The 24,923-nt window shown below is 35.5% G+C and overlaps 2 protein-coding genes across 3 annotated transcripts; both read right to left on the reverse strand.

Moving 5' to 3' along the window:
- Positions 1-12,834: 12,834 nt before the first annotated feature.
- LOC122136567 lies at positions 12,835-16,412 on the reverse strand. The gene is made up of 3 exons (XM_042720483.1): positions 16,295-16,412; positions 14,426-15,428; positions 12,835-12,966 (listed from the first exon to the last, which is right to left on the reverse strand). The coding sequence occupies exon 2, from the start codon at positions 15,392-15,394 to the stop codon at positions 14,510-14,512; it is 885 nt and encodes a 294-aa protein (XP_042576417.1). The 5' UTR covers positions 15,395-15,428; positions 16,295-16,412; the 3' UTR covers positions 12,835-12,966; positions 14,426-14,509.
- Positions 16,413-19,900: 3,488 nt separating this feature from the next.
- Positions 19,901-22,265, reverse strand: LOC109070394. 2 transcript variants are annotated; one of them, XM_019086960.2, is made up of 2 exons: positions 22,083-22,265; positions 19,901-21,265 (listed from the first exon to the last, which is right to left on the reverse strand). In XM_019086960.2, the coding sequence occupies exon 2, from the start codon at positions 21,252-21,254 to the stop codon at positions 20,367-20,369; it is 888 nt and encodes a 295-aa protein (XP_018942505.1). In that variant the 5' UTR covers positions 21,255-21,265; positions 22,083-22,265; the 3' UTR covers positions 19,901-20,366. The 2 variants fall into 2 exon arrangements, with proteins under 2 accessions (XP_018942505.1, XP_018942504.1); XM_019086959.2 differs by having other exon boundaries at positions 19,901-21,301.
- Between the last annotated feature and the right edge of the window lie 2,658 nt (positions 22,266-24,923).

Consider the following 24,923-nt stretch of genomic DNA (forward strand, 5'->3'; position numbering starts at 1 on the left):
AATTTCAATTTCAAATAAATGCTGAACTTTCTACTCATCAAAGAATCCTGAGAAAATATGTATCAGGGTTTCCACAAAAATATTAACCAGCACAACTGTTTTCACCATTGATAGTGATAATAAAAATATCCAAAATTAGTATATCAGAATGATTTCTGAAGGATCATGTGACACTGAAGATGATGCTGAAAATTCAGCTTTGCCATCATATGTATACTGTAAATCACATTTTAATGTTTATAAAAATAGAAAACAGTTATTCTGAATTCTAATAATTTTACTGTATTTTTGGTTAGCATAAGAAACTCCTATTAAAAACTTAAAAAAAATCCAACTCCAAACCTTCAAACGGCAGATTTTCAGTGATGAAGCGTGTTCAGAAAAAAAATATATTTTTCCCACAATATTAAAAGTGACATTCGACTTTTAAAGCTGAGCCGAAAAAGATATAAAAGGGCTCACATGATTCCTGGGGTTAAAGACGCTGCCAGGGAACTCCAAATTTTCCGGACAGGGTTTGTGGTTTGGACGCAGCCATGCTTCCAACGTTTGTAGTTTAGATTTCTGAATTAGTTAAGCTGTAAAAAATGTGATTAAATGCAGCACAGTAAAATTTTGGGAGGCATGGGCACACTTGGAAAGTCTGAAAAAATACTGTTCACATAGCAAATTAAAATATAGGCAGTCATTGACGTTCAACAGGCTTTTTTTTTGAATGAGTTAGTGTGACTAAAAAATATATATATTTGTTTAGCCAAACAACTTTTCTCTAAGTTCTGTGCACACACAATAGCAAAATCCTTAAAAATCCTCCTGGATCTGTGTCCCCACTCACACAAAAGTATTTGTATTTGAGTGTGTGTGCTGTGTGCATAATACAACTCCCCGCACAGCGGACGGATTTCCGCATCTCTGTCAGGAATTTCCTAGATTTCCTGTGCAGACTCTGACAGGGAGCTAAGCAGTGCTCCCATGCTCTGCGCCTGCTCCTAAGGGTCTCGACTGAAATCGAGAGAGGGAAAACCTTCAAGTATAATGTTCCTTCAGCTTAAAACCTCATCTGTAAAGGCATCCAACCAGACGGCAGAGTTCAAAGGTAAGAGCTCCTTATAAACAAGGCCACATATGAAAAAAATCATCAGGGGTTTCCCCAAAGAGAAATACACTTTAAGAATATAACAGTTGTCTGTATTTAAATAGAGTCGTAAAACACTCTAAATGTGACTCTGAGTGTGTTTTTGCCTCTCAGACATCTGGGCTTTTTGGGAGCTTTTTGAAGACTCAAATAGTCTTTTCCTTTTTTCACTCCTTTTTTTTCTCCATCTCTCCCAGTTTTCATGCCTACAAACACACAAACTTTTAAAGAGACTCAAATGTTTTATTTCAGGATGCATGTTGTACATTAGACATCAAGTGATAACCCAAAAGTAGAACAATTGTGTATCTTTTAAAAAGCACAAAAAATAATTACAATTAAATGCTGAAAGTTATTTATTTATTTACTTTTAAGCCAAAATATTCTAAATTATTTTCTAATTTTAAGCACAGTCTTTGAATTCAGCAAGATATTGCAAATGCTTTTTTTCCCATTTAAAATTTCAGAAGTGTTATTTTTTTCAAAAGCTTATTCATTTTTAAACAAATCCTCACCAAGTGACCCTGGACCACAAAAACAGTCATAAGGGTACATTTTTAAAAATTGTTATTTATACCACATCTGAAAACTGAATAAATAGGCTTTCCATTGATGTATGGTTTGTTAGCATAGAACAATATTTGGCTGAGATACAACTATTTAAAAATCTTGAATCTGAGGGTGCAAAAAAATCTAAATACTGAGAAAATGGGCTTTAAAGTTGTCCAGATGAAGTTCTTATCAATGCATATTACTTATTAGAAATTAAGTTTTGATACATTTTCAGTAGGAAATTTACAGAATATCTTCATGGAACATGATCTTTACTTAATATCCTAATGATTTTTGGCATAAAATAAAAATCAATCATTTTGACCCATACTTGCTACTTTTGTGGTCCAGGGTCACAGAAAGCCCTTAAGTATGTTTCGAAACACTGTATTTCTCACAAATGCATATAATTGCCTTTTTATGTCAATAATAATTGCAATGCTGATGTGTTTGATGTGTGGGCTTCACCGGCCTATAATGATATCCGTCATTCACGCTGATATGCTCACATTGCGGATGCAGCATTTTGTGAGTGTGTGTGTGGAAAAAACCAAGACACGAATTTCGCTGAAAGCTAACAAACTGACAAACCACTTTAATGACACATTCATATTGGCTTTTTTTCTCTGAATGACTATGAGAAAGAAAGAAGTGGAAAAAAAAGAAAGATAGCTTATGCTTCAGAGTGCTGATAGATCAAATCAAGATGTGACATTTTGCAAATCAGCTGAACTACCTGAAGAGACAGAAAAAAACAGGGGAAAAACAGGAAGAGAAACCCATAGCATCGCACGTTGAACTATATATATATAGCGGTGACCCACACCATATGAAACAGCTGTTCTAAAACACTGATATGACTTTATCCCAGTCGAGTTTTAAGGACACTTTACTGTACTTTATTATTAGTAAAACATTACTGAATGCCCCTTTAAAGTGTATTATGATCTTCCCAGCTATAAAAGTGTTAAATTAATGGTGATAGTGAGTTGTGACATGACGTGGTGTGCCAGTTGTGTCCTCTGAGAACCCCAGACAAACGCACATCTCTACACAGCATGCAATGAGACATTTCCTGTCGTGTGGTTTTTTTTTTTTGTCATGCGAATTACCCAGCAACACAGTGACATCTGAGGGGACAGATCTTCTGGCTATTTAAGCAACAGCATATGAGCAAGCATCATCACAAAGTGACGCAGGTAACAACATTTGTGTGGCTAGTCAGTTTAAGAGCAGAACTGTGAGTGTGATGTTTTAATGTTACACTGTAAGAAAAAAAAATCCATAGAAATCCATAGAAAAATGGAAAGTGTATTGGTAATTCACTGTCACTATATTAGTTTATAGTCATTGCCGTTAAGCCTGAAACACAGTGCAATACATAATTCAAAATACAGGTTATAGACCTGTGAAAAATTCCAACTTTCCATAGTGTGCCATTGTAAAAATTATTATATTTTTGAAGTTGTAAAGAAAACAAAGATTACTGGAGTATGTTTAACAAGTATTTTGATATTAAGTCTTTCTATATCAGCATTTCATAGTGAATTTAATGTGTTACTTGCTGTTTCCTTCTAAATATTTTTTTAACTTTACTCTCAATTTCTGAATAAAAATAGTAATTTATTGAAATTAAATTTAAAAATGTCCATTTAACTGATGTGTTCAGTATTAAACTAAAATTACAGATAAAAGAAACAAAACAAAACTAAGTTTGGTGCGAAACAGCAGCAGTTGCTGCAAATTTCTGCATCTGTACCGACACGTTATTTTAATGCCTTCAAACGAAGAGTTTTCTAGCCAAGCAATCCAGCATCCTTCAATTAAGCAAATTCAGGTCAGCGATTCAGCGTGAATTCAGGTCATGGATATTTTGGGTCAGATTCTATATTCGGGGATTCACTGGAAGCACCGAAATTCTACCCTTTTCTGAAAAACCATCCTTTCTCCTGAGGTATTAAGAAGCTCATGGGACAGGTGTGTCTATTTAACACACTCAGTCATGTCTATGGAGTCTCATAACTCATGCCGTTGCTTTTCCGTGAAACATGAGTAATTCTCTCAACTGTAATCTCCCAGTTGCTGGAGAGACTGTTTATAGTAACACACCCATTTCAAGGCAGCATAACATCATCAATACTTATTTTTCTAATAAAGAGTGATTTCCTCTCTGAGTAATTCTCAGAAACAAAAAGATCAGTGCCTCCTTCAGGAAGACCAAAAGTGTTGTCCACTCCTTGGGCTTGGCATGCTAGGTATGGCTTTCAAAAATGGAAATCACATTGCTGGGACATTCCTGATTGAGGTAACACTACTTTGCATATAAGGGTGACTTACATAAGCTACGGTATGCTTCTTATCATTGTTGTGGGAACACATCTCAACATGACAAAGCACAGAAAAAGCAGATGTCATTATGCAATTATTGCTAATGAGGGAGAAGAGGTCATATCCTCTAAACTCTTTAGTCAGGAATTTGTCCAGAGCTCGAGGGCCATGCGACACAGCACATCCTACTTCAGAAAAAAGATACTATAAACTGCTGTCAGCCAGCATATGGGATCTGATTGCTTGGGAATCATGCACATCCATTCTGAAAAAAAATCCAATGTCCAATATTTGTCCAAAAATCCAATATTTGGCGTTTGCTTCACTCTTCCATTCTTTTTTGGGAAAACAGAAGTGATGCTTTTTGGGAAAACAGAAGTGATGCTCTGGAAAGCAACTGTTTAGCTCATGGAATCCTGCATTTAAAATGTTCTAGAGGTTACAACATTTTTCATCTGCTGAACCCCACCTGATTAGACAGACAGACAGACATATAGATAGATAGACAGACAGACAGACAGACAGACAGAGATATTGATAGGTTGGATGACAGACAGACAGGATAGATAGATAGTGAACAGATGGATGAACAAATAGATAGATAGACAGACAGACAAATAGATAGATAGACAGACAGACAGACAGACAAATAGATAGATAGATAGATAGATAGATAGATAGATAGATAGATAGATAGATAGATAGATAGATAGATAGATAGATAGATAGATAGATACACTTAGACATCAACTGTTCTTCACATAGCCTACATCAATGTGTATCTTTATTTTCACTTTAGTACTCTGCAAACTCTTTTTTTTTTAAATGCTGATCACTATAGTGTTTTGAGTGGTTGTTAGGCCATTGCAATGGTGACTACAGTAGGTGGTATCCTCAATAAGCCCTGTGATTTAGTATCACTCATGTCTGTGGCACAAATGGTTGGATAAGAAGATAAATATGATGCCATGTGCTTGCATTAAGGAGGACTGAGATCACAAAATGTAAGGTGACCTATAAAAACAGCATTAAAATCATCACCATGTTTTAATGCACTGTGATTCACATGCATATGGAGAAGGGCCGGTCTATGTGTTTTAGGAATGTCTTTAGAGACAATTTCAGCATAGACAACTTTTGCTGCATTAGCGGTAATGTTCTGTTAAGTTATTTTTGAAGTCTCTGAGATGAGATTCAGAATTATGGATGTATTGTTTAACCTGTTTGAGCTGTTTCTGACATACTTTAGTTTCTATTTCAATCCCTTTCCATTTCTGTTAAACAATACTTTCCCAGTAGCCCAGTGGTGAAATACACATTGATACATACAAATCCTTTCACTTTGTTGAACTAAATGTTAACAAGTCAAGCTAACACTAACACTTAGTTTGTACAGTATTGTGTGTGTTTTTTTAAAAAACACTATACAAATGTCAAAGAGTTAAACCTTGATATTTAAAAAACGGCAAGGATGAAAGGTTTTGTCTTTGTGTTAAAGTTGTATTAGCCTCTGTGTTAGTCACCAGGGGGCTAGAAATACTAGCCAAAGTTCTCAATGTTGACGCATAAGGAAAAGCCGCAAACTCAGTTTTGGAGGCAAGACTAATGTTTAGGGAAACCAAACACTCGATCACAAAGCTGACTATCATCCATACTGCATTAATGCCAGTAGTAACAAAGCAAAATAAACAAATAAGCAAACCTAAAACAGGGTAGTGACTGTGTGGAGTCTCTCTCCACCGATCTGTCCCCCAGCAGGAGTAAAGCGTTTAAGGGAAAGAGAGGAATGGAAAATCACTCGCCCTGCAAAGCACATTTGCATTTAAGACATGATGGAGCTGGAGAATTTATAATAACAGTGATTCACAATCTCCCATCTGAAATTAGACTCAAGCTCTTTCAATCTCCTCTACTCTATTCATACAATAACCACAATTTTTACTTTATTTCATGACTTGAGCGTGAGCGTGAATGTCTCAATGTAGACATTTGAGTATGTAGCACTGGGATTTCTCATAATTTTTCTTGTAACAAACAATGGTAAACAAAAAACACTGAAGTCTTTGCAACTGGGAGAAGTCAGCCTAAGGTTATACTATTGTCTATCAGTAATTTAATCTTTTGTCTGGGGTTTCTCTGACATGCACAACTTTTCACTGCTACATTAAAACACAATGATCTACAAGATATTTCTTTACAAAGCACATTAAAGTGGAACTTGATTTGTTAAATGTAGATTTAATCGAGAGATCAAAGTTTGGCCAGTTAGCATGACCCATTTAGTATTTACTAAAAGCATAACTGCCTTATATAGTACCTAATGTTACTAATGTTACAAGTGTTTGTAGAGAATGAAAATGTACATTATAAGAATGTAAATATCCTTTCACTTCACTGCACTGAAAGTATAAGACCTAACATTTTGTGGTTCGTAGAATGTGGTCAAGTGACATTACACAACAATGAATGTATTTTAAAAATAGCTGTCCAGTAGAAACACTTACACAACAGGACAACATATTAGAAAATGAAGTAGTTGCCCATATTTGGAATCCAAGTATTTTACAAGTGTTCTGCTGTGAAGCTGGTCTACCATGGAAATGAAAACAGAAATCATATATGTCATACCTGTCATTGAGTGAAAACTTGAGAAACATAACACACAATAGGTTTCTTAGAATTGGCGTGAGAAATGTCATGATGTCATTTTATCTAAGGGATTTTTATGACACATTCTTGAAATACTTAAGATAGCGCAAGTAATTCCATTTAGTACTTTCAGTTTTGACATATTTTAGCAAGTTAGATAACCTCTAAAAAAATGCTGGGTAAAATACAACCCAGCGCTGGGTGAAATATGGACAAACCCAGAAACTGGGTTGTTTTGACCCAGCGGTCGGGGGAAATGTTTAATCCAACCTTCTGGCTAGTAACCCAACCACTGGGTCAAAACAACCCAGTAGCAGGGTTTGTCCATATTTTACCCAGCGCTGGGTTGTATTTAACCCAGCATTTTTTAGAGACAGTCCAAAAGAATTGTTTTACTGTAAAAAGAAATAGGAGAATGAAATTCAAAACAAAAATGAGAAGTGAAAGAAAGAAAGGTACCACGGTTCAGTGATTTAACGGCTGAGCAGTTTGGTTCTAGAAGTAATAGAAAAAATGAGCCCATTTTGAATACCATCTGCTTCAGATTAGGTAACTGACATATATAGGCTAACTGTTTTGTATATCACCTCATATAGTTGTGGCAAAAACTGAAAACAAGGACACAGAACCCTATATCTTTGCACTGAATTGGTTAATGTAATTGAGCTTTCACTCAAACTGTTACATTGTTAAATAATTTGTCATTGAAAGGATGTATAAGATAAAAAAAAGCAAAAAGTAACGTTTCATTAATGGTTTTCAGACATTTGAACTCCAGTTTATGCTGGCTGTTCATTTGTGTTAAGTAGCCTAATAATAAAGCAAATGTCAAACCTGCTAGGAATGGTGACATAACTACCAAAGTCAAAAAAAAATTCCACCACTGAGAAAAATCCGAGAAATCACGTGACTGACATAACAAGAATGAGTTTAGCCAGGTCTGGCATGAGGCCTTTTGCCAATCCTGTAGGGCCACATACTGTTCCACATGTCAAGATGTCTGGGACTGACTCAGCTTTTCTTCTTAGCATTAAGTTATTGTGTCTCTCTTTCTTTTGTTCTGGCTTTAGCCTCTTTCCTTTAAAGGAGTTCTTATGTTCTGTAGAATTACTCTCTCTCTTAATAGAGAGGCTAAATTATGTTCTATCAGAATTCAGACTACACTCGTGTTCAGACACAGGGACACAGTGCAGATTGAACTCACACAAATCGGCGACAGAAGATCAGTTTTTTTGTTGTTGTTTTAGGACACATAAAATCATTCTATGCGTTTCGATCACCCCAAGTGGACAAAACTGCTAGTGCTACCACAGTACTACCGTGCAATAACATCCAATGTTCGTAAAGATAACATAGTTCTACATATAAAAATATACTCTTTACATAACCTGTGAAGAGACCAAAAATAGCGATATTTCACTTGTTTGCAAATGTTTTTTTTAGATAGAGTGTTAATGGTCCATTTCAGAGTCCATTTAAGTCTGCGATCCGCCATAAAGCCACAAGAAATGATGCAGGCTTCTGTGAAGCATGTTCACAAAAGTTCTAACAGTTAGGACATTGCGTGAATCAGAGGTAAAAAAAATAAAAATAAAAAAAACAACAAAAAAAACAAAACATATAAATACTGTTGAGTTTCTTGCACAGACTGATCGTTTTGTGTCTTTACACATAAATGAATCGTCACGAGCCGCAGGGTTTCATTTGGATTTTTCTGTGCATGTTTTTTTCTCTCTCATAGATTCTGTGACCATTGACAAGTATTGTAGACTGAGAGACTGCAACAGCTGATAGTCATCAGTATTTCATTTCTTGTTTTGCATCTTTTTAAGTGTTTTTATTTTTATTGTATAACGCTTAATTGGGTCATTAATGTTCACGTTTTATAAGACAAGAAAAAAAAATTCTTCACTGTTTGTGAATGTTTCTCTGGTGTACTTGATGTTTCCTCTGATGCATAAACAGCCTGGAAGTTTATTGTCCTAGAGACGCAGATACACAAACATATACCAGTAAGTTACAGCAGTTTGCTCTAGGAGAGAGGCAGGAAGTGGATGTTGTGTGGAAGCAAGGAAGGAAAATAAGGAGTTCTTTTTGGCTGCATGTGTGTACCGCAGGACAGTTCCCACAGCACACTTCTCAAGCTCCTTCCACACACACACATGCGCGCAGTGGATGTGCCGCATTCCAGAAAGTCTCAGGGGTACAAGGTCATGACTTTAATGGTAATGGATGACGTGGACACTCCTTCCCACAGACCAAACTCAACGAAAGAACGCACAAACACACACAAACATACAGAATGCATGAAGTATGTCAATGAGATGGTGACCAGCGGGTCAAGTGGTTAACCAATGAGAAAACCTTTGACCTTGTACAGTGGGTCATAAATTCTTGGTCAGATTATGTAAACACAAGCAAGGAGCAAATAACAAAACTTGAGTTGATTGTTTTGGACTAGCCTGACCTTACCACAAAAGAGAGTATTGTCTATGATTTCTGAGGACAGTTTTTTTTCCTCTAATTAGTGTGGTGAAATGAAGGAGGGAAAATGACATGATTCTGTCATTGTTTTCACAAACTTTTGGTGTTTTCCATTACTACCATTAGAGGGAAAAACTGTCAGAAGAGCTGAAAACCTACTTGGCACTGAGCAGATGAATTTTACAACATTTGTAATTGCTTTGCTCAAAGGTACAGAGATAAAACAAAGCATAATTCACAGCTCATGGATGTCCCTCCCAAGAAATGAACCAGCAACCTTTGTATTATAAGGCCAGATCGTCAAGCACCACCTCTCTTTTATGAATATTTACTATATTTTTACACATTTGTTTTCAACACATAGAGTGGGATCCAAAAGTCTCATAAACATGGAATAAATATAAACATTGAATAAAACAGACAATTTTAGGATAAAAAAAAATGAACAACATGAAAGATACAAACGGTACTAAAAAAAATCTGGGGGAAATTTGAATCATATCTATAATTATGAATATTCTTATCACCACGTTTTACAGTGCATCTGCCATTAAAGCAAAAGGGAGAAAACCCCAAATATGAATACTTTCTTAGATTCATACAAATTTTTCAACCTTTTACTTAAATTGTCATGCAAATAATTTCTAATTAAAAAACTTCTATATAAAAGTCTTAAGTTATTTATATACTTATTTATATATTTATTTTCCATTTTATTCCTACACACAATCATGCACTCACAAAAATACCTGATCAGGACAAAATTCCTGTGGTCTCACCCTGATGACTTTAACAGAGAAACCCACAGTTGCCCTGTGCTGACAAATGCTGGAAAAATGCAACACTGGAGTATTTCCAAGCATATATCCAAACACACACACACAAGACTCTTCTGTTTTGTCAGCAGGTAATACTGTATACTCCTGTTAGCTGGGTTTGCTAAATTGAGGCCCATGCTTCAGTGTATTACGGATGAATTTTGCAGCCTCCGGCCCAGATTTCTACTTTCAGTCCTTCCTATCATCCCTAAACTCAGGAAAACAGCATTATATCACACTGACTCACTGTCAAATGCGGTAAATAACTGGTTAATGGTTAACTGGTTAACTGTTAATGTAATGGCTTGCAGTTCCAGGTGTAAAAACAAAGACATATCTTGATAACCTGATCGCTGTGGCATCTCTCATAGTCTGCGGGTACACCGATAAAAACACTGATAATGTAGGGCCAACAGCTGATGGTCACAAAACTGAAAGCTTATGCTTGTGTTTTGTTCCACTATACTTAGTTTATGAACCAAATGTTTTCTGTTGGAAAGCACCTGGTGAGGCAGATTAAGATGGCACCGATGATCAAACACATTTCTTTTAATTTAGCTAGTTATTACAATTTTATTTACATGGGCTGAAAGAGCATCATGGAAGTAAACTGCTTACATTTATGTCTCTCTATCTGATCATTGTTTAGAATTTCTGTTTACATCAGACAAGATGTCAGTATGTGAACTGTACCATCCTGCTTTCCTGGACGAGTGGCTGTCACATGACTGGAAACTTGATCAAATGTGAATGTTAGTCTGCTTGATAAGTTTCTATGTATGGGAGTGCTTGTAATAGTTTCTATTATTTACACAACATACATGCCCTACAGAACTATTATAGATGTATCACTGCTTGACATCGCTGTGGTGATTTGCCCATTGTTTTGTACTGTAACCTGCAGCTGATTGCTGTCTGAAGACTTTTCTTATCTGTCCCGAGCACAGCGGGACAGCTGCCAATCTGATCCCAGACATACTGAAAGAACACTGCAAAATGGCAGGAAATTCCACTTTGAACAACTCCCAACAACAGCAACAGCACAGAAGATGCATTTAAAACCAGGCCATGAGCCTGTTACATAAGGGTACAGAGTGAGACTTCAACAAAAGGTGTATATTTCTCACGGGGACAAGAAAAAGAGAGCAAGTTGTGGTTAAAATAGAAATGCCAACATAATTATATATATAATAGGCCTATATATGTGTGTGTGTGTGTGTGTGTGTGTGTGTGTGTGTGTGTGTGTGTGTGTGTGTGTGTGTGTGTGTACAAAATGTAATTCAGTCCTTAAGTTCAACTTCAAAATATGCAGGGATTCAAAATTCAAGAAGTGTGTTTGTGTGTGTGTGTGTGTGTGTTTTGTATAATGGCAAAAATGTAAAAGTTTTTAATAAAAGCATGTCATACTTTGTTAATATTCTCGTGCTTTTGTGACTCTGGATTGCCAGGACTGACCTGCATGCTTTTTTTCTCATCACAGATGTGAACTCAAAATTAAAGTGTTTTTGCCACCTAGTGGACATAATAGACAATGAGCTGAGAAAACAAGTATATGATAATATTTGTCATTTTAGATGTTTTCTTATCCAAACGGACCCACAGTACATTTCATTAAGGACAGTCAATATGGAGTGATATGGTCAAGTTCTTTATGGGCATAACTTAATAGCTATTTAATTTAAATTATATTTAATTACATTCATTAATTAATTGTAATAATACAATATTTAACCTGAAAAGTGACATCTTTTTACTGTTTTATGAATCAGTGAATGATTGGATCAGTATTTAGGATTTCAATATTTATCTGGTCTAGTAAGCAACAGAAACAACTGCAATATATTAACTGCGTTCGACACATAATGTCAGCATTTAAAATGACTTCTTTTTGTGATCTGATGTGGTTTCATGTCACAGAATGAGGTAGAAATTGTACTGTTTTATAGTATTATACTATACATCACTGATAAAGGCTATGTCAATTAGCAATGCATTATAAATGTACTTTATTTTTATAAAACCCAAGGTGGCTTAAAGAAGACAGATGAAACTTATGTTATCGCAATCACATATTTATTGTCTTCATGTTTCATCAGTTATAACATCTCTATCTGCTTTTTATCAAGCTACAGCTACAGCCGGATAACTTGTTCATATATGGGATTTAATGAAATGTCATAAGTTATATTACTTCTGTGAGTCTCACTTGTGGACTACTGCATAAGAGTGCCCTCTGTTTTCTGTTAAATAATAATAATAATTAAAGTGAAAATAGTGTTATTACAATAAGATTTTTTTCTTATTTTGTTTGTTTTATTTAATAATAATCATTATCATCATAATTATTATTAGTCATATTTATGTATAAAAACAATGTTTTGGCCAAATTCTGCAGCCCAACAAACAAGTACAAACCTGGTGTTCTTTATCATGTTTGGCAATATAAAGAAAATGTTTCTCTGAAATAACATTTTTGTAGAACACCAGTTTATGTGATGAACTGTTTGTGATGGTTGTTTTCAGAGATGGTAACATCTTTTATTAATAAAAAGAATTCTTGTTTTCTGTGTTACAAAAGTTTCAACTTCTGGATAGTGCTATGTGCAAAAAAAGATTAATGTACAGCCCTGATTAATATCAAGAACCTAATAAATTAGCTAAAATTATTTTTTAGCTATTTAAGCCCTTTTGAAACTAAAACCAGACTAAAAAATGTTTAAGTTAATTTGTAGTTATATAATCACTTTGAATTCCTTGGAAGTATGAGGGTATATTATCCTGAAAAATGAGTATATGATGAGAGGTTAGTGCATGTTACTATGTCACAAAGACAGGTACACAACTGTAAAAATCACAACAAACATTTGCTGTGGTTAAAGAAGCCTTTATTTCATTGTGCATTAAAACGCAAAAGCCAAATGAAGTGAGTTTGATTGAGTGTGTTACAACATTAAGTCAACATTATGTGTATTAAGTCACAAAGGGATTTTAAAGAGGGATTTTTGAAGAAGGATCTGTCCTAGGTCCTCTGCTATTTTCAATATACATGTTGCCCCTTGGTAATATCATTAGAAAATACGGGATTAGTTTCCACTGTTATGCTGATGATTCTCAACTATATATCTCAACAAGACCAGGTGAAACTTCAAAATTATCGAAGCTAACAGAGTGTGTTAAAAATGTAAAAGATTGGATGACCAATAATTTCTCCTATTAATTCAGATAAGACAGAGATATTACTTATTGGACCAGAAAACCTTACACAGAATCTCGTAGATTACAATTTGCAATTAGACGGATGTACTGTTACTTCCTCTACTGTCAAAAAATCTGGGTGTTATATTAGACAGTAACTTGTAGTAATGAAAATCATATTTCCCATGTTACAAAAACAGCATTCTTCCATCTTAGAAACATTGCCAAGCTACGAAACATGTTAACTGTTCCTGATGCAGAAAAGCTAGTTCATGCGTTCATGACCTCTAGACTGGACTATTGTAATGCACCTGCTAGCTGGTTGTCCTGCATCCTCAATAAACAAGCTACAGGTAGTCCAAAATGCAGCGGCTAGAGTCCTTACCAGGTCAAGAAAATATGATCATATTACCCCAATACTACAGTCTCTGCACTGGCTACCTATTAAGTCCCGTATCAGTTACAAAATATTATTACTTACTTATAAGGCCCTTAATGGCTTAGCTCCTGCGTACCTAACTAGCCTTATACCCACGCTACAACCCATCACGCTCCCTAAGGTCACAAAACGCTGGACTTTTGATAGTACCTAGGATAGCAAAGTCCACTAAAGGGGGTAGAGCTTTTTCGCATTTTGGCTCCCAAACTCTGGAATAGCCTTCCTGATAATGTTCGTCGGGGTTCAGACAACACACCCTCTCTCTGTTTAAATCTAGATTAAAAACACACCTCTTTGGCCAAGCATTCAAATAATGCATCTCATAATTTTGGACTGCAGTTATATCTGTTCAAATGTGCATTATTATTCTTTAACTTGGGTTAAACTAATTAATTTTACTTGGCTGGAACAGCAGCTACGCTAATTATGTTTCTATTTGTTTCTTCTCTGTTTCTGCTGGATTTACATCCCGTGGTAACTAGGATTTACACAAGCTCCAGTCTGGATCCAGAACACCTGAGAAGAGATGATGCCAGCCCCTCAGAGGACCTCAGATGATGCTAACCCAGACACAACATACAGAACTACCACATTTTTGCTATAAGTTTGATTGCATAATTGCTGTTAATAGTGTTAATCGTCTGTTTGTTTACGTCTTTTATTGTTTTTACTGAACATTTCTGCCATATGCACATGAACTGACAGTCACCACTGATAAGATACTACTAAATATTGTAGAAACTTAATTTTCTGTAAAGTTGCTTTGCAATGATTTGTATCGTAAAAAGCGCTATACAAATAAACTTGAATTGAATTTAATTTAATTTTTAAATCATGCCTTAAAATTAGCAATAATTGTGCTTAAATTTGCTTTATAGTGGCATCTGTTAGATTATTTAAGCCACAGCACTATTGGTATGCTAGGTACATTTTCTGGCCCTTGTTGCCCTCATTCAGATTTTTGTCGACAAAGTTGACACCGGCTTTCTGATACACGGTCCAGGCATCAGGGTTGATCAGCAGAACCATGTTTTGGATCTGCGACTCACATCCTTCGTTCAGGTACCATGCGTAGACATCGTTTCCATTGGTTCCAGAGTTGAGATTAATGCTGAGCTTTTTGAAGTCTTCATTCTGAAGCCTTACATTTTCCTGGAAGTTGATGGATACGTTAAGAGCAGTGAGAGCCTTGCTCTTATCAGTTGAGCGGCGATACCAGAGGAAGACGTAGTTTCCATGAGCACCGCGATTGGTGTCTTCATCCACACGAGTGAAGCCCAGATCAAACTTTTGCTTGTCAGAAGAGAAGTCAACAGTTGCTGTGATCTCACAGATGTAGCTCTGCTTCTCTCTCTTTACCCACAGGTAGATGAACTTTCCTCCCGCCCTACGGTTCAGATCACAGCCCAGTCTCTCCCAGCCATCTTTCAAGAGAGCAGGTTCTTCTTTGGCATCTTTGCTTACCTCGAGGCTCGTAATGGGAATGTCAGATTCAGTGCTGCCGTAGAAGTACCAGAGACAGATGGCATCTCCACCAGCTCCTGCATTCAGATCCCTGTCCACCAGCTCATACCCAGCATCCGCCAGACCAGATTTCATTTTGTCATTGAATGAAAACTGGATCCTGGTCACAGGTTTCAAGCCACACTCTTTCTTGAACCAAAGAAAGACCCGGTTTTGACCAGTTCCTTCATTGAGGTCAGAATTGATGAGCTGATAACCATTAGCTGCAAGTATTTCTTCCTCATCCTTAGTGGTGGAGACATTGAGCTTTGTTATTAGATGTGTTGCCATTTTTTTTTTTTCGCAGAGGAATTAGGTTAACTTTCTGCAAAAAAAAGGGGGAACTTTGGTTGTTTATTACTTGATTACACAATAAGATATTCACTGTATTTATTTCTGACATGCATATTATTTCAAATCTTTGTTTTTTAAAATGTTTTAGTGGTAATGTCACAAGCACTTCAGTACTTAACAGTAGCAGAGTAATATGTACTCTTCACATACATATTTTGGCACATTACATATATTTGCATATATCTACTTCAAAGTATTTCAATGCAGAAAAATACTGCATGTTAAATATTTGTTGTAATGAAAGTTAAATTTATCTGAAGTATATAGTGCCTCATTTTGTTTCAAAGCAGCCTCACCTTAAATAAACAGGAAAATAACAGTGTAGCAAAATAAATTGATAACACTAAACAGTAAGGTCTCATTTGTTAACATAAGTAACTTCATTAGCAGCATGAACTAACCATGTTAATGTTAGTTTAAAGTGCATTAATTAATGTTAACAAATACAATTTTTGATTTTGAATTTAATGTTGAAATTAATATTGACTACTATTAATAATTACCGTGGAAGTATCAGTCATTGTTAGTTCATGTAAACTAATGTACTTAATTAATGTTAACAAATTAAACCTTATTGTAAAGTTCTGCCAATTAATCAGTTGCTGAAATGCTTAATTTTTTAGCTGTAAAGCAGCTCTACAGAAGACAATACTGTAATTATTCAGCTCAATGTTAATTCAACTCAGTTCAATAACAGTGTCAATGCTGCCAAGTTCATCAGTTATGAAACTAATTCAATTCAACTCTAAAGCAGCTCTACAGAAGGTAATAGTGTAATTATTCAGCTCAAGTCAGTTCAATGTTGATTCAATTTAGATCAATACATTACCACCTTACCAGTAAATGCAGGACCGGTCTTGCTTGTTGTAGAAGACACAGATTTTTGAAGAGCTTTCATGGGACTTTCACTTATATAGCATATAACCAGCTCCTCACCCTTGTTATTATATCGTCATTATCCAACTTATTTCTCAATCCAGCACATGACTGACCTCTAAAATTGACATGTGATTAAAGAAATGTCCGTTTTTTTCTGAGAATGTAGGAATTTACAGAGCCTAAAAAAAGTACCAACAGGTTAGGTGTGATATGTTTTTTTGTTTAAGATGCAATTTTATGTCTTGTCTAGATTTGGTGTTTTTTTGTTTCTTTCACCTTTATACAGTACTGATCTTGTTGAATTGTTTGGCAGTTTAAGAAAATAATGGGAACAAGGGAACATTCTTACTCATCCCTTTATTGTACAGAATAAGTAGATTGAACTCTCCATCAATTCCATCCGTAGCCTTGGAAACATACAGTTTTCCAACGCTAAGGCTGATTTTAAAGTTAAAAAAATCTGATCTATCCCTTGATTTAAATAATTCTTGCTTTCTTTATTATTATTTGTCTGCGCTCCAAGTTAACAGTTAACAGAATTTCATATGGCTTAAATTAAGGTGTATATTTAGACATTCTGTCAGTTGATTAGATTTTGCGTGATACACTGGCAATCCCATCTCTCCATTTATCCATATTTACCTCACCATAAAACCACACATATTTCATAAAATGAACTGAATAATTCCGAACTTTCTTTTTTTTTTCTTCTTCACTCTATATGTTGTTGTCAGGCCAGGGAAGACTTGCACAAAACCTTTATTTTAACAACTACCAACTGTCCTCCATTACACACAGACCTAAACCTCAGTCCCATCCGGGTCACGGCACTCGTGTGTCTGGTTTTGCTCCAAACAGAACCTAACCCGGCAACAACCTGCATGGGAGATGGGCACACTAATGACATTAAAGACCATAGCCTCTCATGTCAGTCACTAGTCTGGTTTACATGTACAGCATTTACTCGCTGATCTCCATTGCATGAACATAAGGGATCATTTACCATTTTTTCAATTGGAAATATTTTTTGGTTTTACATCTAAAGAAATATTAAGAACAAGCCATTAGCCAGCACCATTACATTTTGATGGAAAGTCCTAAACAATACAGTATATTGTCATCTGATCTGATCCCATGCTACTGTAACCAACACTGAGCACAGCAGGTTTCAGATGTAAAAAAAAAAAAAAATATTTTCCGGAATTCAGAGTTCCTTAAACACAGTTTAATTCAAATTAATATCGATGTTGAATCATATATGAATGGAAATTCATAATACTGGACACTGGGCACATTCTAAAGCCTTTATTATAATTGATAATAGAATTTTGTGAATTACTAAAGCATATATAAAGCAGTCATAAGGGTCAATTTGGTGAAATTGAGATTTATACATCATCTGAAAGCTGAGTAATTATGTTTTCCATTGATAGGACTATATTTGGCTGAGATACAACTATTTGAAAATCTGGAATCTGAGGGTGCAGAGGGTGAGAAATTAATGTGCATTTGCTTTATATTTGCATATTAACAAATTAAGCAAAAGAACTAATGCAGAAATAATTTCTCATTTAATTTTTTCAGTGGGAAATACCTTTTGTTTTACTGTAGACAATTGTCAGCTGATCTGCCAAATACCACTGAGCACAGCAGGTTTTGCAAGTTAATTGTCATAATCAGAAATTAAAAGGTTCAGTTTATCAATATAAAATACCACATTTCCTTAAAGACATTTAATAAAATCTGATTTGGCAGTTCAATCCTACATAGTAAAGTTAACACATTTTCAATTGTTTCTGTGTCATAAAGAAACAATCCAGTTTGAACAAACAGACAGATATCACCTGTGATACCTTTGCATGCTGAATATAAATAAACCAACAAAAAAAGCAGTACCATTTTTTTAAGTGGAAAAATACTTATTGTTTTACTGTAGACATATTGTCAGGTGACACAGAGAGAGAAAGAAAAAACAACATCACTAAAAAAATCACTTCCTAAAAGACCAATCCATTTTGCAAAGCAGTTGTTCTAAACAGCAGTGGTGCTGAAGCCGATCTTAGCATCTTGGGTCATAGTTAAGCTGTGCTTGAACAAATTAATATGACAGCTCCAGGACAGTTCAAGCCTATATGAATGGTTTTGTAATTGTGCAGCATTTCTACAGTATGTGTGCGAGGGGATATGCTAAACGTGCACAAAAAGGGATTTTGCTTTTGCAAAGAATTTAACTTTTTCTGTTATTATTTCTGTTTTGATTAATTACTTCTAGATTACTGTAGTAGTAGATATCTTATTAGTGCCTGATTCTTTTAAGACAATAGATTTTTATTAATTAATAAAGTGCTTGAGACTGTGCACACTATTTTGGTGCCTTCAGCCAGTCAGCATTGCCAGGATGACTTATGCACTATAACCTATTGTCAATTGACAGTTAGTAAAACACAGATTAAAACAAACAATTAAAGCCAACTTTGTTACAGATTTGATGAAAGTCACAAGCAATAAATTGTCAAAAAGGGCTTTAAATCTGCCACATACTATTTTAACGGGGAAATATTTTGTTGTGTACAGATGACACAGAAAAAAAGAAATTAAGAAATAACAAAAAAATCAGATTTTGATGGAAAGTCCTAAACAATACAGTAAATTGTCATCTGATCTGCCACATGCTACTGTAACCTACACTGAGCACAGCAGGTTTCAGATGTTAAAAAAATATTATGCGGAATTCAGTGCTGATCAATTTATCAACCTAAAATATTTCACTTCCTAAAAACAATTTTAAAAAAATACGGAAGCTGAACTGTATATGCATGGAAATTCAAAACGCTGGACACTGGATACCTCATATAACCCTTAATATAACTGATTCATTTTGTGAATCTCTAAAACATTTGAGCATTAGATCAGTAAATAAAAAGACTATAAATTAAAAAGAATGTTGCTTAATTAAACAGCTCCACACAGAGTATAGCTATTGGGCCTAAAAATCATTAAGACCTTGATAAGCATATTCAGACTTTAATATTATTAGCAGATGCCACTCATGGGGACCAGGTGTTGCTCTGTCATGTCTACCAGGCCAGAATAACAGTGATAAAAGATGACAGTCAGATCTGAAGAGCTCGAGTTCAAGCTCAGTCAAATGTCGCCCTTCACCAGATAACTGTGCCTTTCAGGGGAACAGAGGGAAAAGATTTCCTCTGGCTATATGTGAAGAGTCTGGATTGCAAGGTGATGTAGTTATTAGGTGTCATTTCAATCTAACTTTCATGTGTTTTCTTAAAAGTAGACATCTTATACGAGTAATATTCATAGCTGCCTTAATTTCGCAACCTAAGCCCAGATTGGTATTTTCATTTAAAGAAAAGCTTTAGTTCCCTAATAATAATGTCATACAAGACCATTTCTGGAATGTACTTCCAAGAAGGCTAGAAAGCCTCTAGATTCATTTGTATTTATAAATCACTATTGTTTCTTTTGTAGTGTGCATGCATAACATATCACAAGATAAATCCCAAAAACAGGTACACAAATGTAAAAATCTCACCAAAGCATTTGTTGTAGTTAAAGTCGGCTTTATTTCATAATGCATGCTTTCCACTAGCACCGTGACTGGAGTCTTCACAAGAGTGACAAACAGTCAAAGAAAATAAATTGCAAAAAGGAAACAATGTTTTACAACAGTACATGGTCATAATATACCTGAGCTGCTCTGTGGGAAGCTGCTCTGCCAACTCATGGACATAATGAGCACATTTTTCAATTAGTAAATGTTTTCTTATCCAAAGCGACTTACAGTACCCTCAATAAAGAAGTGAATCTGAGGCAAACTGGGGTCAAGTGCTTAATGAGCATAACTTTAAGAATTTATGAATAGTTCATCGACCACTCCTTTTTAATTTTTTTTTTGCCTTTTACATTTGCATGTCATCCTCTTTAACCATCAATGTACTAATTTAATCTATGTGGAAGCAAATTTATTAATATCAAGTACCTATCAAGTCCCGAAGAAACCTTACATCCTTCACTTGTATGCTATGTACATTTTCCAGCCCTTGTTGCCCTCATTCAGATTTTTTTCGACAACGCTGATGCCAGCTTTCTGATACTCCTTCCAGGCATCAGGATTGATCAGTAGAACCATGGCTTGGATCTGTGATTCACATCTTTCTTTCCTGTACCATGCATAGACATATGCTCCACCGGCTCCTATACTGAGATCCGAAACAACCATTTCGAAGCCTTCAGTCTGAAGCTTTGTCTGCTCCTGGGGGGAGGTGGATATGTTAAGAGCAGTGAGAGCCTTGCTCTTATCAGTTGAGCGGCGATACCAGAGGAAGACATACTTTCCACGAGCACCACGATTGGTGTCTTCATCCACACGAGTGTAGCCCTGCTCAAACATGTACCTGTCACAAGAGAAGTCAACAGTTGCTTTGATCTCACAGATGTAGCTCGGCTTCTCTCTCTTCACCCACAGGTAGATGAACTTTCCTCCCGCCCTACGGTTCAGATCACAGCCCAGTCTCTCCCAGCCATCTTTCAAGAGAGCAGGTTCTTCTTTGGCATCTTTGCTTACCTTGAGGTTCATAATGGGAATGTCAGATTCAGTGCTGCCGTAGAAGTACCAAAGAAAGATGAAATCTCCACCAGCTCCTGCATTCAGATCCCTGTCCACCAGCTCATACCCAGCATCCGCCAGACCAGATTTCATTTTGTCAGTGAATGAAAACTGGATCCTGGTCACAGGTTTCAAGCCATGCTCTTTCTTGTACCAAAGATAGACCTGTTTTTTACCAGTTCCTTCACTGAGGTCAGAATTGATGAGCTGATAACCATTAGCTGCAAGAATTTCTTCCTCATCCTTAGTGGTGGAGACATTGAGCTTTGTTACTGGTCTTTCATCTACCATATTGGTTTCTTCTGATTTTGTGGGTACAGAAGAAAAACTTTAAAATTCTACAAAAGAAACAATATATTGAGTATATTATGCTTTATATCACATAATTAGCCTATAATTATAACCTATAGCGTATAGGCTGGATCATTTACTCTCTATTATTCACTCTTAAAAATAAAGGTTCTTTATAGGCATCTATATTTCCATGAAGAACATAACATCCATGGAACTGTTCAAGAAAGTGTTCAAGAAAACATTAAGAAAATCAGAACAATGGATGGTAATCTGAGTAGAGTAAGCTGTTTTTTCTACACACAGTGTTTTACATTAACATGATTGAGACACACTCAGTAGCTGTTTAGTGTTGCAGTTCATATAATGTATGTCTTATTAGCATTTGTGTAACTACATTATGTAAATATACATTATGTGCAAAAGGCTATTATGTGTAAGTGGACTGCACATGGAATAAGCTTTAGAGGGATTTCACTTATTTTTATGTGTGTTTTACATGGAATAAGCTTCTGGTTTTTTTGTGCTGTTTTTGTGCTCTCATCTGAGTGAATGCTTCCGGTATGTGTGTCTGCTTCTACAGCAAATGCGTCCTGCGCGTTCATATGCGCTGAATCCTGCCAAAGATTATGCTGTATTTATAAGATAAAATTAAAAGCGTTCAATTAAAGCTCACTATTTGTATTTTTTGCAGTGAGCAGTCAGAATGTATGTGGATGGCACTGCTTACTCGATCAAGAAAATATTAGAATAATATAAGAATAAGACTCTTACTTAGATATGTTAAATGTTTGTAACACACATTGTAGGCTATAGACTTTCACTTACACTCTGTGTGAAGTTCGCAGAACACTGTACAGATCTCCAAAAGAGCCTTTCACCCAGCTGATGTTGCCCCAAATTTGTTTTCAGTTTTAGTTCTTAATTTTAAAATTTAATTTTAGTATTTAGTATAATTTTAGTATTTTCAGATTAATTGGCTCACTGCATAATATAGCGGATGAATTTCATCAATGCATGTCCCGTTTACTTTCGCTTTTAGGCTTCCGGTGTCTTAGAGACGTTAGCATCTGCTGTAAGTAGAAACTTATACAAAACTTGACTCGATAGTCTGACTAGTATTGACTAGAAGTTTATAGAATGAATGTTTTTAAAATGAAACATCCATATTCTCTAAAACAGGTCGCATCATTTGCGTTTCAGATCTTCTGTACGCTTTTGTTATTAAGATTTTTTTAGGCTACTCTTTATAGACTTTGTGGCCTGTTTTAGAAAATCAGTTCAATACCTAATACCTCAGAATAATTAAAAATGGCCAACCTGAGAGATAAACCTTAAAGAAAAAACCTGTTGTCGTTGTTGACATTTACATTTTAACATTACTTTACAAAAATCATTTTCCATTAGATTTCATGGCTAAAAGACTTTACTTGATAAAAATGCATCAATAAGAGGACAGAAGGCATAAATTGTCAGCAGATTTTGGTCATGTTGATTATGTATAGGCCCTAGAAATCGCATTTGTGTATCAGATATGGTACAGTAGGCTAATATATTCATAAATAGACATAATACTTACTGTTTAACAATGTTACAATGAATGTTTATGTTATGAGAGAAAATGTTTTTAAAAAATGTAAAATCTGCAACATTGCAATAAATCGATTTTCTGCTGTTTCTTTGTGGCCTTGACCTTTTTATGGTTAAGGTTAATGTTTTTGGCTTCCTCAGCCATAGGTTTGTTTGACTCAATATCTGTAATGCAGTGGTTCTCAAACCTGTTCCTGGAGACAGCTTGCAACCAATCTTTTTCATGTGCTGTTTCAGTTGTTTTTAGGGGATGCTGTTATATGTTCATGTAAGGCCCTAACCCAGTGTTCAGCAGTCAATGTATAATTCGATTAAATAGCACTTGTATTTGCATGCCTAAGAATAAATAAATAAAAATGAACAAGTAACTAATTTTAGATTTTATTTTGTACAGTTTTATTAGTTGGGAGTTTTAATTACTTTCAATATAGTGGGAAGAATTCTAAGTTTTACGTGTCTAAACATATTTGTCAGATATAAACTAGCTAATATGCCAACATGTCACAGTTTAAAAATGAAAAGGCATGAGCATCAAACTGTCAAAAAGGGCATATTTTCTGCTACATACCAATGTAACATACTGAGCACAGCAGGATTCAGATGTTAAAAAATCATTATCAGGAAAACGATCTTTAAAAAAAAGTACTTCCTTAAAGACAAATTAATACGCCAGTTCAGTCACATAAGCAAAGAAAATCACAATGCTGGACACCTCATATAGTTGACCACAATAAAATAACAGATTTTTTACTAATCACTGGAGCCGCTGATCATCTGAAGAGTAAAATCAGCCAGTCAGAGATATGGGGGACATTCAAATCCTGGTATTTCCCTGGACCAATAATAAACATCTTGACTTGAGCATGCAAAGAGTTAAAGGATTAGTTCACTCCAGAATTAAAATTTCCTGATAATTTAGTCACCCCCGTGTCAACCAAGATATTCATGTCTTTCTTTCTTCAGTCGAAAAGAAATTAAGGTTTTAAAAAATAGAAAATGACCAATCGTTTTGCTAGATAAGACCCTTATTCCCCGGATGGGATTGTGTAGAGCCCTTTAAAGCTGCACTGAAACTGCAATTTGGACCTTCAATCCATTGGCCACCATTGATGTCTATTATATGGAGAAAAATTTAATGTTTTCCTCAAAAACCTTAATTTCGAAACTAAAGAAAGAATGACATGAATGTCTTGGGGGTGAGTAAATTATCAGGAAATTTTAATTCAGGATTGAACTAATCCTTTAAGCTACAGGGCCTAAATATCAGAAAGACCTTGACTGACATATTCAATCAATAATATTAATGGCAGAAGTCACACATTGGCAGCAGGTGTTGGTGCCTGTCCTGCCTAACAGGCCTAAACAACAGTCACAAAACAAATGTTGCTGACATCTGAAGTGCTCAAGCTCAGTCAAGTGTTGCCCTCCAACACATATCTGTGCCTCCAAAAGTCTCAGGGCTTCCTCTCAGAGGAACAGAGAAACACTTCCTCTGGCTGTGTTAGAAAGTTAGAGTCCTGATTACAAATGTGATGTAGTTATTGAATGTAATCTAAATCCAACTCTCCCTGCTCTTCTTAGAAGTACTGAGCCCAATCCCAGATCAGTATTTCTCTTTATTTCAACTGGATACAGTACGATACACATAATATCATGCAGGGTTAAGTCTAAGTTGTGCAAGAGGAACAAAACCCCACAACATGTGTTTCCTGTTTCGAAAGGCACATTATTTAACCCAGTGAAGCCTTTAAGAAAAGCTTTTTCACCCATATAAAAATTAACATGACTATACCTCTTTTTCAGTTGGTCCTTTGTCCTAAAGAAATGGTTACCAAAGTATCAAGATATCAAGAATGAACAAACATTCTCTGTAGCATTCTCAGTTCTCAATCCATGTTGCACCATGCCATTAAAGACTTTCTCTTTTTCTTACTATTTACTCTTTTTTATGGTTGTCAGGATATCAAAGAAATATTCCCTTTTTAACATGAAGCCATGAACTCTGATTTGCTAGCTGATACTTCTAGTCAATGGCATGCTGTATTTGTTAGAGGGACATTTTCATTCTTGAGAGTTTAT

The sequence above is a fragment of the Cyprinus carpio genome, chromosome B3, assembly GCF_018340385.1.
Source record: "Cyprinus carpio isolate SPL01 chromosome B3, ASM1834038v1, whole genome shotgun sequence".
Taxonomy (NCBI): domain Eukaryota; kingdom Metazoa; phylum Chordata; class Actinopteri; order Cypriniformes; family Cyprinidae; genus Cyprinus; species Cyprinus carpio.

What these genes read in the sequence shown, in the direction of transcription:
- LOC109070394 (XM_019086960.2), bottom strand. Translation starts at nt 21,254, where the DNA reads ATGGTAGATGAAAGACCAGTAACAAAGCTCAATGTCTCCACCACTAAG.
- LOC122136567 (XM_042720483.1), bottom strand. Translation starts at nt 15,394, where the DNA reads ATGGCAACACATCTAATAACAAAGCTCAATGTCTCCACCACTAAGGAT.